This window comes from Nestor notabilis, unplaced genomic scaffold (genome assembly GCF_000696875.1).
Source record: "Nestor notabilis isolate BGI_N333 unplaced genomic scaffold, ASM69687v1 scaffold7707, whole genome shotgun sequence".
NCBI lineage: Eukaryota > Metazoa > Chordata > Aves > Psittaciformes > Psittacidae > Nestor > Nestor notabilis.
Window position 1 is genome coordinate 18,497 of NW_009935070.1, and position 17,130 is coordinate 35,626.

Sequence of the window (17,130 nt, forward strand, 5' to 3'; positions counted from 1 at the left end):
AAATCTATGAATTCCATCAGAGCTTTACTATAAAATAATTTGCTTAATTAAAAAATTGAGACAAAACTGAAAATAAAGGGTCGAGTTCAGTGTTTTCAGCTTTAGCATTTCCTTTCATGTGCTCTTGATGCTTGCAGGCTTTAATATCTAATTTAGGTACTGAAATCCATAACAAGGAACCTGGGAAAAGCTACTCGCTTGCTTTTATAAAAAAAGTAATTTTTGGTGTCCCTCTCCACCCTTACAGCCTAAGGCAGTGCTATAGGAAATTTCTTATGAGACTGCTCCCGAGAGAGCCAAAATCCTGACTTCTTTATAGTAGTGCTAAATGAAGTCATGGTGACAAAATGACTATAAATAGGTTATCCTCCATAAGACAGCGTTCCATATATTTTCATACGATGTGGTATTTCTTCAGAGAAGGGCAAAGGCCGCTTTAGTATTTCAGAGCCACCGCAGGCGCGAAGCGGGAGCTGACGGCGCTGTGCTGGCAGGAAGCAGCTTTGTGGTGGTGAGAGAGCGGGTTGGTTTTGTGCTTCCCCGTAACCCGCATCCCCCGCGCGGGGGCCGTGCCCAGGGGTGCGCCGTGTCTCTGCGGGAAGAGACCGGTTCCGGTCGGTTCCAGCCGGTTCCACCACAGGCCCGCCGCAGCGCACAGCTGAGCCCGTTGGCAGAGCTGGCAGCGCCTCGGGGAGAGCAGGGTTAAGAAACAGCAAACGGCCATGGGGGCAGCGAGGGTGAGGAGAAAACGAGTGAGGAACAGCCTCGTGAGCACGCGGTCAGAGCAGGAGGAGGTGAACAGGCGTATGTGGTTGTGCTCTGAGGGAAGGGGCGAGCTGAGCAGGTTTGTCCTGAAGTACTGCAGCCCAGGGGCAGAACCCAGCTGGAGCAGGGGAAAAGTGTGAGGAGGAAGGGCGTGGGACTTGGGGAAAAGGGCCTTTGGGGGGGGGGGTCATCTTTGTTTCTCACCACCAAACTCTATTTTAATTGGCAATAAAATGATTTTTTGTCAAGTGAATGTTTTGCTGGGATGATCACTGGTAAGTGGTCTGTCTTTATCACATCCCATTGATGTTTTCAGTTTAACTCTTCCCTGCCTGGTCTGTTGAAGAGGGGGAGTGAGAGCAGCTGGGGAGCAGAGGAGGGTCCTGGCAAGTGTCAAAGTCAACCCTCCACAACCCCAGAACCATCTTCTGACCTGATCTCTACAGAGTTAGTATGGAGTCATTAGAAGGAAAAAACCCTGCTGCCAGAACTCTGCCTTTTGATGTGTAGCTGTAAATATGAAGATTATCCAAGTGTTGATAAGTGTAACTTGTTAGTAGTAACAGATCAAAGCAATACAGCAAATGATTTTATATCTGGGGATACTAAAATAAGGCAACAAGATGTGCTCAAGGACAGACATGTGCTGCTTGTGAGAAGAGAGTCCCCAGTTCATTAGGACTATCCGCATGCTTTATCCCTGACACACCTTCATTGTTACTACAAAAGTTTTTCCATAAATACTTTTATATTCTGGATGTGAAGCATTTGCCAAGTATGTTCATAAATGTGCACAGCAGATCATTCTGGATGGACTGATCAAGTGCTCCTTGCTTAGTAGCTTGTGATAAAACTAGATGAAAAATGTGAGGTTATAGGTTGTAGGGAAGTTGGCTGTAAAAGACAATGCACACTTACATACCAGATTGAGTGGCATTTTTTTACTTAGCCACTTACAAGATGATAAAGTTTTGAGTTTGTTTATGGTGCTACTCTGACTAAAGTCATTAAAATATGTGCATCTTCCCCCCCTCCAGCAATTTAGTTTATTAGTCCCTAGAGTCTTGTGATGTGAGCAGGGGTGTTATAAACTGCTTTTTGACTGCTTCAAACCCTTTTAGCCTGGACTTAAGCTACATTTAACTCTGTTCTAGCTCTTTTCATACAAGTATTTTCCTTCACTTTAATGGATTTTGCATCTGTGGTTCACTTCATAATGGTTTGCCTGAGATCACAGCTACAGCTTCCCTGCTTTCAACTCTGATACCTCGTCCTTCCTTATAGGGGACCTTGTATGAAAAGTACACCATATGTTTAGCTCTCTGTATATCAGCACTTGTTCATTTTGTTTAAAGCAGGTGAAATATTTTTTGAAGAATAAATCTGAGAACTAAAACTGAAACGGGCATATTGGAACACAAGAGGTATTTGAGGTTTGAAAGATGGTTGAGTTTGAGGGGTTTTCTTTTTTAATCACTGCATAGGACCTAATGTGACCAGCTTTTACAAAACTGTGTTCTGTAAGCTCATTTCTCATGTATTTGTATTTAAAGTAAGTACTTCTGCTACTTACGTAAAAAAAAGTGTAAAAATAACTCCAGAACATACAGTAATTTAAAAGCATAGTGTTCTGGACTTGAGTGCACTGATAGCCTTGAACTGTCGGTACAAAAGTGAGGGAGTAGCTCTTTCAGCAGTTTTATTTAGGAAGTCTGAATATGATGTTTTTTGTGCTGATTCATTTCATTGCCAACTGGTTTACTGATAGACCCAATAGACTGAATTTGCTTATTTGATAGTCACAAACTCCACTGTCTTCATCTTGTATAAGAAGTTATAACCTATTGTTCACATTAATAATGTATTACAGTGGACATTTCCTGTCTTCAGCTTATATAGGATTTACTTTGGACCACAGCTAGTGATAAGACCTAACCACAAATCTAGTAATTTTATATTTATAGCTATGCATTATTATCTTCCTACAATATGTGTTTTCAGCCCTGGACATGTGTGTCTTTCTGTTAGATCTGGTGTTTGTATTTCATTTTTCAGGCAGGACCAGAAGCAACGTTGATGCGTAGTTGAAAGTTTTTGCATCTTTTCATCTCAGAATTATTTGATAAGAACACCAAATAATCCCATCTGTGCTTAACCTGCTTCGGCAAAACAGATGTGTAATCAGGTTCAGAGAAATTCACAAATTGCTGATCAAAATGCATTGCACTGAAATCTGTTTTCCTAAGTCATGCAAACCTAGTGGTCTCTAAGGAAAACAAACTCAAGTAGATGGAATTTTGTCTCATCTTACCTATTCTTGGTAAAACAAGTGAAAAACATTTTTTCTAATAATTTGTTGCAGTAGAAAACACTTCTGTTTTTCTTTGTGATGTTATTCTGTCTGATCTTGTTTATAAGCACAGGTATCTTTATTTAGAGACCTTTTATAAAGCACTCATTTACAAGCAGAAATGCGATCAGGACAGTGCTGACTTAAAGCCTCACTTTCAGTTCTCCCAGTCAGTGTTTTCCCATGTGAGATTCAGACATTTCAGTCTTTGTATACAAGCGGGAATGGTGCTTATTTGTTTAAAACCAGCATTCTGCTGTAAAAGGAGGTTTTCTTTTTCTACTTCTTCTTGGGATCCTCATTCATCGCATGTTGGCAATTTTATAGAGTTTGAGACATGGCCATGTAGACAAGAGCTACCTTAACACACAGTTCTTATCTAGCAGATATTGGAATAGTTTGGACACACTTCCTTACCTTAGGGTGCCTTGGTGTTAGCCTCCAACTTTCCTTTTTGTGGGCTTCCCATATGTCTGTTTCCTGCAGGGGCAAAAAGTATTTAAACTTCTGGCTGGACATGGAGAGTTTGGTTTTGCTTCCCCCTCCATCCCCCTTTTTTTTTCACACTCATACTTGAAGAATACTAAAGAATAGTAGTTCTTTTAGGAAGGATTGTGGTGGTGTGTTAGACTTTATTTTTTTTCCTGATGATTGTGGTGGGGTGTGTTTTTTTGGTTTGGATTGTTTGGTTTTTTTTGTACTCTCTATGGTAATATTCCTCTTCTAAAGCAGTTTTGCAGGTGGATTTTATCATCAATTGCTTTAGTGTGTATTAAAGTGCAGATAAGGACTATTCATATCTCCCCACCCCCAACATAGATACCTAGGCCAATCTTAGTAATCGTAATATAAAAAATATTAGGAGTGGTTTTCTTCTGTGGTGAATCACTGTTGCTACTGTTCAGAGCCATGATGTTGGTGACTGACAGAAAACGAACTTTTTCTCCTCTCTATTACTTTAAATCTCAAACTTTGGATTTATTATATGATTGGAATAAATGATCCCTGCTGTACATAATAAATCCTCTTATCAACAGCATTAGGTTCTGTCAGAAAATGGACCCCTTAGCAGACTGAGCCTACATTTTTAGAAATACAAAGTTACTCAGGTAAAATAGCATCAGTTAGCACTACTTTTTGATAGAAATATTTTAAAGCTTGTACAAACTCAATTAATGTTCCTGTAGGGTAATAAATGAAAGTTTGGTAACTTATTAATCTCTCTCTTTATCTCTCTTTGTCTTTCTTACACTTTTTCTCTTTCCAAACTTACTAATCTCTCCCTCCCTCTTTCTCTCCCCTCCTCCCCCACCCTCCTTTATCTCTCTCTCACTCTCTTCCCCTCTCCTCCCAAAAATATGCCTTTACAGAAACATAAGGTAGATCTTTTCTACAAACTGCGGCATGTGATGAATGAACTCATTGACCTACGTAGACAGCTGCTGTCAGGTCACTTGACACAGGATCAGGTGCGAGAGGTCAAGAGACACCTCACAGTGAGGCTGGACTGGGGCAATGAGTAAGTACAGGTACCAGCTGGGTACTGTTTGTTGTGATTGTTTTGAAATAGCTTCTATAAAACATATAAGCAAAACAGCCAACAGCTTTTATCTTCCACTAGTATTTGTACACAAGAACTTTTGAGTATTTGGAAATCAAATATAACATTTACAATGAGATTATTGCTTAGTTCTTCTACTGTTAGTATAAAATGAGCTGTTTGCGTATTAGTAGACCTTTTCCAAGGCTCTCTGCAGTTCTAAAAGTGTTAGGTCACTTTACATATTTTGTATGTATATAGTGAATATTAGGCCCGTGAGGATGTCTTCATAGATACTAAATCCACATTTTTTCAATTGAAGTGTTTTCATAGTTGGTGCAATAAGAGAACCTCTCTGTCAGCAGTGGCATTGGAGCTGGGGGTGTGATATTTAGACTTTATTTTAGATAAAGTAATTTCTCAGAGGTTTAGGCTCTCCTTGGTCAGTTCCACAGTGAATTTGCTGAGAGGCTTTTTTAGGGCCAAAGAAGTCCGCAATTCAGATAAAAGCTGAAATGGTAATAAATGGCCATTGGACAAAAACTAGCCCTTCACCAGAGTTGATTTTGTTCTGAGAATATGTTATCAGACAGGTAAGTTTTGTATAAAATGCATAATCCTTTTCAAAGGAAATCTCGCCCTCCTCAGGTGTTGCTTTTCAGCTAGGAGGAGGACTAGTGCTAATTAACATATGGGGAGGAATTCTGGATGTTAACAGCTAAGGAAGAAAGTCAGGTGTTTTTCACTAACATATCTTTAGTCACCTACTTCAGGACTCCCTCCAAGAGACATACTTGAATAAATTCAAGATTTAACTAGCCCCCATGCTACATTTCATTTCTCTCATGTTGAAAGCGAGCTCCGAAAGACATAGACTAATAGATTGCATTGAGTTATTGTTCTGTAGTGCCAAGTTACAGATATTTTCCATTATCATTCCCAGTAGAGTAAATGGGAACCAAGAGACCATTTTTGAACGTTATGCCTAGATGTTTTTACTCAAAGACTGTATAGATAAAATCAGTATCAAGAAGCTGCAAAAATGTTAGAAGAAGAAAAGATGGGAGTATATATGGGTGCAGCAATGAAGAAAATAGGTTGTTCGGTGAGGTGACTATAGACATCTTTATTCATGTAAAATCATTAAATACAAAGTATATTAAACCTATAAAGGTAAATCTAATACATGACAATTATGGAGAAGCATCAGTGAAAACAGTAAGTATAAATATGTGATTAAATTAATCTGCTTAGGATGCTTATTTAGGAAAATATATTTGCGTTTCTTACTACATAAAAACAGGTACTCACCTCCCTAGAGAAAAAGGGTATGCTATCAGAGATGCATGCTTCAACAGAAGAGGGTATTAATAAAGGAACTGCATAGAAAGGTATATGACTGGAAAGGTATTTAATGAAATCTGTGCACCATGCAGTCTGGGATTTTGGAAGGTCTTTCTGCAAAATCACTCTTTTCTGTGGAATTTCTGGGAGATCCTGGCACTTTCTTGTACCTCTCTTCTCTTGAGTTTATCATAAAACTCATGGCCACTCGGCTTAATCTTTTAAAAAAATCCCTAATGATTTTCATATACATATTCACATAGTACTGCCCATTCTCAAATAATGTAATAAAAGAATGTTGATTGCTGATATACTTGAGATCTGCAAATAAAATAAATGAAAAATGTTGTTACTAATGTGCCTTAATGTTAACTGAGACACTTAAATCCATGCAGTTTGAGCAGGTCTGTAATTATTCAAGCTAATACAATCTAATGGAGACATTCCATGACCAAGTAACTTTCAGGAAACAGTGATCTTACACATCCAATGTGTAGCATTTATGCTTATCTAGTGTAAAGTTACTTTTTTCCTGACCTTGATCATTGGTGCATTGCATTGTTTGGGAAGGACATGAAATTCACACTTCCTGTCACCAGCACTTAGGTTTTTTTCCTTTTGCTGAGCTGGTATCATTTTCCCTAAAACACACTGGCAGTAGTTCTGGTAGTCATTCATTGTGTTCTTGTAGGGGTTGGTGGAGATCAAGAGACAGATACACTCTTTGGATTAGTAGTTAAATAATTTTTTGTGAAAGAAATCAGACTATTTTCAGAACTACTACAGGGAATATACTTAGTCTAAGAGGTTTTGCTCTGTAGTTTGGTCTATTAGAAGTGTAGAAATGGAACTTATTTTACAGTTATTGCTGCTAACATTTTGTATTGTCGTTAGTCATTCTTATAATGCAATACTGTTTTCCACTTACTGTAACAATTTAATTTTCTGTTGCTTACATGTTTTTCTCCCCAAGACAAAAATATGATCCTGGATGCATCCTTTTTGTGATGCTTGGTTACTTTTTCCAGTTACCCACACTCGGCTTGTTTTTGTGTGCATACAGTGAGTGTCGTCACTGTTCAGAAGAGCAGAATTCACGATGTTCAGATAAGCATCTTAGTGGGTTTAGACTTTCAATTTTAAACATCCTTCTGTGTATTTTTGCACAGCTGAAATCTCAGATGCTGTCTTTTTTCCTAGAAATCTTGCCAGGTTTTATACAGAATGTTACAAATACTTGTGTTTTTAAAAATGTTTCCTTTGGATGCAGTTTATTAGGCTATTGATCTGTTCAAGTCTGAAATGCTATTGGAATTGTCCAATGGTCTGTAAATAACAAGGGGAGAGTTGTAGAGCAGGGAACAAACATGAAGCTGAATTCTGCAATTAATCATCTTATTTTAAATCATGTTATGAAGTTAAATCTGCAGTGCTTCATCTCATTTTAAATCGTATTGTAAGTGAAATAGAAACTTGATTTTGAATTCTTTCTGTGGGGCTTTGTTTAATGAATGTCAAGTTTTTTGACTTTTAATAGTGATTAGAATGGGAAGCCAGAATTAAAGTTTTATATTAAAAGAGCTGTTTCATTCTAGAGTCTTTGGCATAAAAAACAGATGAAGGAATCTCTCTTACAGAGCTTCTGTTTGAAATGTGAATCCTCTGGTTCTGCTCCAGTGCAAAAAATTATCACAGCAGCATGTGCTTATCTTACTTACCAAAAAGGCAGATGAGATTTCTTCAGACTAATATAAAAATCAGAGGTCATCTTAAATTATCTTCAGGATTGATTCTTTCAGATTAGTATAAAGCCTGTCAGGAGATTAACAGAAAGCATCCAGGTTTCTGAGCACAATCAATTTCTCTCTTACACTGAGGGAAGACACTTCTTCCCTATAAATGAGGGATAGATACTCTGTTCAGGCTCAGAACCAGAGTAGGGAAAATAGGGAAAAGGGGAGCCACCAATAGTTTGAGATTTTTGAGAGATAAAAGCCATGAACAAGACGAGTTTGTAGGCTTCTGTTACTCTTTAGTCAAAGGTTATTCTTTTTCACATAAAATGTTTTTATAGTCATTGCATTAAAAGAAATCTTCCAAATAGTTGCCATAAATTCTGCACAGAAAGATCCACAGAGAGCTGAAAGTTACAAATGAATGTTGAAAAGGAAGAGTAGTGTGTGTGTGTAAGTTAGAAATCTTTCACACTGTCATACAAATAAAATGAAACACTGTTTTAAAGGTCATGGACTTTCTCTTCCCTCAAAATTGCAGTCACAAAGCCAGTGGCAGTTGCAATGTTAGTACCTACTGGCTACTGACATACATTACACTGTAGAGGGAATAGTGTGATCCAGTGCAGTAAGCATAGTTCTTAAAATTCAAAATGTCCTAAATTTCAGTGCTCACATCCTTCGAAGATTATTTTTGGACTTTGACTGACATACCCTAGTGTCATTTTTTTTTTTTTTAATTGACATAAAAGGAACAGTAATCACTTCCTAGCAGTGTTGCAGCTATTAGCTTAAAGTTCATAAAGTGCATTTGGAGATACGTATTAAATGTACATATGAGATCGTAATATCTGGAAATCAGTTTGAGAGTTAAAGTATTTCTTATTACAGTAGTTGCTGTTGTTGCAGGTGATATAAAGGAGTGAATGATTTAAATGACCATAATGAAATGCCCTTAAGAAGATTGCAGGAAGAATAGTTGCCATTTCTCTCTAAATATGTATTTTTTTCCCTCTCCTGAATATACTTGTAGTAATGATTGACTAAGGATTAAAACTGTAAGAAACTTTTGGATATCAGTCTTTGAGGGAAGCCTTAATAACCTCTCGCTGTGGTCTGATACTTCCATGCTCAGATATATTTGCTGCCATTTCCTTTAATCAATTCCTCACTAAGATTACTTACCTTCATCTCATCAGCTTCATGTTAAGAAATAATTTCCTGTGTAGCATTACATCAGTGCTTTACTAATTTCTTTGCAGATTACAGCCCCTGCAGTTTTTAAGTATAACTTTAAATAACTTGATTCTGGCAAATAAGTTGTATTTGCACAGAAAACTTTCACAAACATGTTTTTAATCTATTTCATTTTTCATGGTATTGCCTTCAAAGTCTTTTTTTGAAGTCTGCACATAATTTATGGGAATCACTGTCAGGATCATTTCCTTTCCCTTCATCACCTTTAGAAATGTGTTTGTGTAAGAGAAATATGAATGATATTAAATGAGGCTTTGATACAGTGAGAGAAGGAGTACAAGGAAAACGGGTGGCTGTAATGTTAAAGCTGAAAAGAGTCAAGGTAAAGTGCACATTTTTGGAGCAAAGGGGATGAGATCTTGCACGCTCTAGAGATGTGATGAGTTCTCCCAATCTGTTCCTCAAGATTGGATGTGCATCTTAAAGACATTTTTTAGTCAAATGACTTATTTCTGCAAAATTCTTCTAGGAAGAGTTGTTATGTCTTGGGGTTTTAGGAATTCTAAATTTGTATTATAAAGAAATTAAAAGATTGTAAATTAGGATTGTTCTTTGAAATTACTGTTAAAACTAAGTTGACTTTCTCTAGAAGCCCAGTCAACCTGAAGTAGTCTGATGTTCATCCTTTTCAATATTAAACATGCTATTTTTGTTTATCAGCCTGTTTACCTATTACTTGTGAGATACCTAGAGTCAGTGCGTGGGGGACTTTTAATTCCTTTTTTCTCCAAAGAGGAAAATTCTCAAGACTTCTATGTAGAAGAGGAGGAATATCTAAATTTCAGCTGGAGTTATCCCAGGCATATGCTATCAAGAGCTAATTGATAGGCTTTGGGGCTGTTCTGTAGGTATGCTTGGGAAATATAGTTGAAAGGCAGTTCAATGTTAAAGCAGAACAAAAAGCACATGAATTTGCTTGTAAAAGAAAGTATTGTGGAGAGAGGAACTGTCAAATAAACAAACCAGCACATTATCTAATTTTTATGCATGCTATGTTGTGGAGAAATACTGCTTGGCAGCTGGGTGCTCTTATATTCCCACAGTGTTTGATACTGGAGAGTGAAAGTGGGCCACTACCTAGCGTTCACATGTCAAGCGTTACGTTGTCAGTCCTTTGCAGGCAACAAATAACTGATACAAATGAAGAGCATAAACCCAGACTTCCACCTGCACAATAAATGGCAGCATGTTAGTACTAAAGCACAAGGCACCTTTATTTGCTGGGAGCAAGTAATGTGCAGGATTAACATAGTATTAGAGAATGAGAATCTTCTGGGCTGAAAATCCATGGTGTTAAGGGATTTAACTAAAAATAGGATATCGGATAAGTTTCACAGGGATGCCACTGCAGTTGTGTTGAACATTATTAAGCAGAAGATAATACCTTTGTCATGAATTGAGTAATGAGTCCAGCCACTGTTTGACCTCAGTTCTCTAGACAGTTGAAATTAGGAGAATAGAACAGTATCAGGCCATGCTTAGCTTTGGCAGCTTTTTCTGTAAAGCTTTAATAGTGCTTTGTAACTGCATTGGAAATGTAATGCACTTAAAAGCGAGCTTGATAATGTTATTAGGAAATAATTTGTTAATATCTGTATGTTGAGGAGAAATTCCTTTAAGAATGTACTTCAGGGTAGGTGTGTGTACCTGGGAATGACAGGGAATTTTGGAGGTGGTTTAGATTTCAGATTCAGGAAAAGTTCTGTGAATATGATGAGCATTAACTTCTTTAAAAGAAACTTTGATGGTGACTCTTCTCAAGTTACTACTTTAGCTTTTACCATCCTTCTTCTATTATATTTCTTTTATATTTCTATTTATATGTTTCTGTTATAAGTAGGCTCAAACAGCAGCTGCAGGTTAAGGATTACTTAGAGCATTCTTATTTTAATCTTTTCATTTGGCGAACAGATACAGTAATTCTGTAATTCTCCTCTTTGCAGCTGCAGTTCTCAGGTACTGGTCTTGGGCCACTTGTGTCTGACAGGTTTAATCAAAACAAAGCATGCGAAAGGTGTATAACCATCACTTTCACAATTTAGCCTTATAGTTTAGAAACCAGCATCTGGCATGAAAACTGCCTTGAAGAGGGAAAATTGTTCCTTCTTCCATTGAAAATAATAATTGATTTTGGCAAAGAACTAAGAATGCGGCAGTTGCAGTTTGTCAGTACACTATTTAAATGGCAGTTATAGTAGTGCCTGACAGTTGTTTGCCAGCAAGTGGCCCAGGGCTGAGCTTTATTTTTGAGATTGCATGGTTTAGGGATATAATTAAATAAGGAAGACCTGATTAAACAAAGTTTCAACAAGAATTAGGGAGGAATATAATGAAATTTATGGGGAAACTCAGTGGTCAGCAGAGGTAACTGGGCTTCGTACAAAGAACACATCCCTCAGTGCTGCTGTCTTAGGTTCATTGCTCAGAAAGACACACTGTGTTTCCTGAAGGCTTCTTTTTATTGCACCATACAATTATTCTGCAATACCTGAGAGGTTTCTTCAAATAATTTTTTTCATTTGCCATCAGGAACAAGTTTGTGCAGAAAGTTTCCCTCTCTGATTACAAAATTAAATTGACATTTTCTTTTCCTTTATGCTCAGTGTCAGAAAGAGTGCAAAGGTGGTCCATGAGGGCCCCTCTTCTGAGTTTTTTTTCTTTAATGCTATAAAGAATTTCAGTATAACATATCTGTAAACGAAGTATCACAGTTACATAAGGTGAAAGCAGGAAAATGGTTCATTCAGGTGTTTCTTTAATTTTACTCCGGATGTGTGTGTTTAGAATAGCTTTTTACTGTAATGCTTAGAACTGTTTATGCCTCAGAATCTGAAGGATCTACGGAGCAAAAGTTGGGTTTTGACGCCTTTTAGGTTGCCTTGTTCTGCACTCTACAATTATTAAATAATATTGTTAATTGTTGTTCATTTATTTGCTTGGATGCAAACTACCTTATCCTGCCTACTGCTCACATGCAGCTGTGACCTGAACTGTCGCCTTTACTACAGAATCTTTTAACTTGTCACCCTCTTTACACTGGTATACTTTTTTTGGTAAAATATTTTGGCTCAAATTGAATGTATAAACTGTGATCTCAGTTCAGATTAGTTAAAAGGGGTTTTTGTATGTGTGTTACAAATGCAGCTGAAAATTCTCGTAGATATTGCAGTTACTGTTTGTTATAAAAAAAACCAACAACCCAGCTGTTTATACAATAATAAAGTTGGGGGTTTAGTTGCATGAACACCAGGAATTCCAAAGCAGCTTCCCAAGGTGCAGTATTTCCACATTTGAACAGGGTTGCTAATAGAACTTTTTCATTACATATTGAAGGAACCTACTCAAATAATGCAGCAGAAACCAAAGTATTAACTTTATTTGCCTGCTACATTTCCATGTATGAAATGAACTTGTTCCAGATTCTGCACCAATCTATTGGCCAAAAGTTTCACCCAGTATTAATTGCTACAGCTCCACTGAAGTCAGTGAAGAAAAATTAACAAGTTCACAGTGTATTTTTGATATTTGCATTTGATTTTTATTTAGAAGGATTAGCTGTTTAATGATTAATAATTGCAGAAAGATTTAAATAGTTTCATATTTCTTGTGTCATTGGCCTTGAGTAAGCACATGTAGTAGATCATAGTGAACACTCTAATGTGTTATAATTACCATTGTTCCTTCCTTCTCTTTTGCAGACATCTGGGCCTAGATTTAGTTCCTCGGAAGGACTTTGAGGTTGTGGATTCAGATCAGATCAGTGTTTCGGATCTTTATAAAATGGTAAGAAATCTGTGGGAGATGCTTTTGAGTTTTCACTTTGGGAGGGAAAGGAGGGGGAAAGTGTATTCTTTACTCCTACATATTTTCTTGATTAGAACAGTGTTCTAAGGTGAATGTGTTCTTCATTTGCTCCCCGGTCTCCAGAACAGTCAGTGTCTCTATACCCAAAGTTTAGTAGGAATGAGCCAACTTTCTTTCAGAAATGGTCTGTGTATATATATTTTAATTTCAATTTACAAAATAACATGGTATGAAAACTGGAAAAGGTAATTTTGAATGTTGTTTCTTCCTACAATTTTCCTGGGTTTAAAGTCTATTGTTTCAGAAGCTGCAAAGGAAGTTTTAAAAAAACCAGATCCATCGTATACGGCTAATGGGAATCCTTTTAAACTTTTGCAGAGAAAGTTAAGGTGGTTTTAGAAATGTGGATAGTGCCAATAATCTGTAAAGTCACTGATGCATTTTACAATTTAACTGCATTTGGATTCTTCTTTGTTAGTAGGACTGTGTAATACAGTTAACTTTGTTCTGGGTAATGATGTAAGTGTAAAAGGAGAAGCAGCATGGAATGTTCCGTGAAAACTGAATCAAAACCTTTCCTGAGAAAAAAACCAACCAACCAAACCAGCAGTTACTTTAATACAATTTCTTAGCTTAATATCTCTGGAAGAAGATAGTGGGTTTTCTACATAAATACTGTTTCAGTGTCACTGTCTTCTAGTAAGCTTTTAATTTCCTATTTTAAAATGATTTTGGCTTTCAGCTACCTAAGATTAGAGAGTGGCAGGTCCATCCCTAGGTGTGGGGGTTTTGATAGTCAGAATGTACTTCCCCTTAAGGTATGTTTGCTAAACATACTGTTGCTGGTTTGGATTTTTTGCACCATATAACAGTGGATTTCATGGAAAGAAATAAAAATTGTTACATAAGAAATATTGAAGTACATAATTCTATAGTATTGTTAATGTTTGTTCCTGATTTGCCATAGTCTGAGGTGAGTGGTGTGATGACAGCAGAGTTTTTCTTCAGATACAGTACAGAAATAAGTCAGTACAAAATTCAATTAGTAATGACTCAGAGAATGCAAGATAAGCTGTTAACAGGATTGCTTTATTACTCTGTTTCATTCTGCAGGGTTCTTTTACTCTGAATACCTGTAGTGCAGCAAATAGCTAATGAATTGTCAGAGTAGCCTGATTATGTCACCCATCTTAGTCCTGAAGAAAATGTGCTCAGCACAGTTTGCTGCTCAGTGCTGTGCTGGTATCAGGACATGACCATTAGTCAGTTCATGCTTCCTTCTTGCTTTAGCTTGTAGATTCAAGAAGACACTGCTGTCTTATTGTATCTAGTGCATAGCCAGAAGGCAATTTCAGGAATGAAAATAGCTGAAAACCTGTTATCTTTTTAACTTAAATTGGGCAGAAATTGACATGGGGGGTATGAGTGGGTTTTTTGTTGTTCTGGGGGGTTTTGTGTGGGTTCTGTTATTTCGCAAAAAGCTGGGAAGAGAATCCTTATTCCTGGCAAAATACTGAGCAGTTTCTCAAATGAGCAACAAGGTTGTAGAATCATCTTGCAGGAGTACTTGGGAGAGCCCTATTAGTCTCTCTTGTTTGCAGGATTGTAGAATGTTAAATGTAGCTTAGAAAACAGACTTGTGTTAGCAAAACAATGGCTGAGGTGACAAGTGAGGCTTTCCTGTCTGTGACAGCAAATTCAGGCATTTTATACAGAGTCATTAGATTCAGCATTACTTCTCTTGGTAAATTTTAAATACATTTTAAAATTTGAGCATGATTTTTAGCTCTCAGTTTGATATCTGAGTATATTTGTGACTACTGTATGACTACTGTGTTCACCACTGTCAGAACTGCTGTGCTTTAAGGCCTTGTTAGACCCTGTCTCTCCAGGTTACTCATGGTGAAGCTAAGTACTAGCGGCTTCAGGATGCACAGCATTTGTCAGAAATCATTGCTTTGCTCCCGAAGGAAACCAGATTGCCCTTTCTCTAGGACAGTGTTTGTGATTTAAATTAATATGATGGAACAGTTTTTTGTAATTTACATTACTTTTGAAATTGTGGGAAAACATGTTTTCAGAATTCTGCCACAGAGCTTAGTTGCCATTAGATTGAAGCTGTCATTTAGCAGCACAAGTCCAGCAGAATGTCAGGAACACTCAGGTAGCACTTTTAAGGGAAGGGGGTTACAAGATACCAATGGAGGCATTTGCAAAATTTAGAAATGTTGAAACCTGGTGATTAAATATGTTCAGCTTTTATCTAAATTTATTGATTTGTGTATGTGTCTTCAGGATGAATTCCAAAGGTGTATGTAAGACATGACTATTGGCTGTGTTACTGCTGGATCTTAGCCATTACTTTCAACTATCTGAAAAACACTACTATGAGTTCCTAAATAAATAGCCAAGTTTTGAGGTAATGCTGCCATCACCTCGTAATTGCTTATTCTTTATTCAGACAGAAAATGAGATTGGTAAGAACAAGCAGTAATAAAACTTGAAAATAGAGACTTCAATTGCCCAGAACTCTGCTACAAAAGGAAACCAACTGGACACAAATTGTGCAGGAAGCTCATGAAATCTCTGGCGTTTGTTTGTTTGTTTGTTTAACAAAGATAGTGAGAGGACAGATTTATGTGCTTTTGGTTCTAACCCCTAGTAAGAAGTCAGTTGAGAAAATGAAGATAGAAAATGGTTTGAGACTGACTTGATAATGATAGGATTCGCTCACTTATTCAGGCATCATTAGGAAAGGAAGGAGGAACAACAACAATAAAAGCTATTATTGGTAGATAAGATATTATGAGAAGCAAGTTTGATGGGGAGGAAAGAAGTAGGTAGGGTTGATAGCTCATTCAGTAAATCCAAAACAAAACCACAATATACTCACTAACAGGCCAAGTTGGATAAATTAAGAATTCTTCATTGACTTTGGTTGCTAGAGTGAAGGGAAGGGAAATTAAGATAACCAAGAGCACGTATAGAAGAGAAGTATAGAAAAGTATAATGGAATAGCATAAATGAGTAAATAGAACAGTTAGAAAGGCAGTGCACAAATTAAGATATAACAAGCAAATATTGGCAATTGTATCAAGAAACAGTTCTATATAAACAAACAGATAGTAATTGGGAAACTAAAATAGAAGGTTTTATACTGGGGGAATCTAATAGCACATGATGCAAGAAAATAACATGGCGCTCTCAACAGCCTTTTTGCTTCCCTCAAGCTCTAGTAAGGGGATAAACTCACTAACAATACCTGTGGAAAAGGAGTCACACCTGAACCGTGTGTGGGGAAGTTTATACAGTAGTTATTGGTTCCAGAGCATTTAGAACTATGTACATATTTCATTTGGAATGTCTAGAGAAGCCATATCAGACATGCTAGTGATAATCATTGGAAAGATGGGTTTGATTCCAGAATGCTGGCACAGGCCAAGCATACTTTACAACTTTAAAAAAAGTGATGGAGAAGGAGGAGCCAGTGATCATTCTCTCTCCGTAAAAAATGCTGGAACAGAAAAAAAATCCAATTATTTGCAAGAAGGAAGTGAGTAATAATGACTGTGAACTTGTTCAGAATAAGCAGTTTTTAAAAGTTCCACTTCACTTCCAGAACATAAAGGAGTCTAGTGGATACAGAGAAAGAAGCCTTTCTCATACATGGGCATCACATTTGCTGATCTCCAGTCAACTGGGACCTCCCCAGCTAGTCAGGACTGCTGATAAATAATAGAAAGTGACCAGCTGAGCCAGCTCCCTCAGGGCTCTGATACCTTCTTGATGTAGTCTTATTAGGAAGATTATCTCTCCTTTTGTGATAAAAGGTCTTATTTTGATTCTGTGTGAAGGACAGTGACATAGTTTGGAAAAAATATTGCCAAATACATTTTGTGGGCTGTCTTTGGCTCTTATGTCTTTTGAAGCTGCAGGGTTTTCAACAGATTGCGCTGTTCCTGTTACAGAGTGTGTGTGTTTGGTCAGAGTAGGATGTTGGCTATGTAATAAAAGGGGGCAAATGAAGAGAATGGGTAGTAACATGTAGTGTTAATGTCAATATTTCAGTTTAAAATGCTAATGTTAAGATGAATGTGTGTGGAACAGACATAGCAGAATCATTAATGATATGGTTGTTAAAGCTCTCTGAAACCTTTTCAATTTAGATTAGTATTTAAATCTCCCCTTGGAGATTAAATGGGTTATGGGTTCAGTGAGTCTTGCAGTCCATTTTCTGATTATAACATCTTTTAGCATGAAAGGCTTTAAATACAGCGTTATCCTCTGAGTTCTGTTTTGGAGATACAGCTCTGTATATTAATGCTTCTTTACAGGTG

General features: G+C 37.2%; 1 protein-coding gene across 1 annotated transcript in view; it reads left to right on the forward strand.

The window, feature by feature from the left end:
- Window positions 1-722: 722 nt before the first annotated feature.
- Window positions 723-17,130, forward strand: part of DOCK3 (dedicator of cytokinesis 3) — a 146,461-nt gene continuing 130,053 nt past the window's right edge. The window contains 3 exon segments of the mRNA XM_010017634.1: window positions 723-794; window positions 4,486-4,634; window positions 12,688-12,772. Of these exon segments, the coding sequence (XP_010015936.1) occupies window positions 723-794; window positions 4,486-4,634; window positions 12,688-12,772 (306 nt within the window).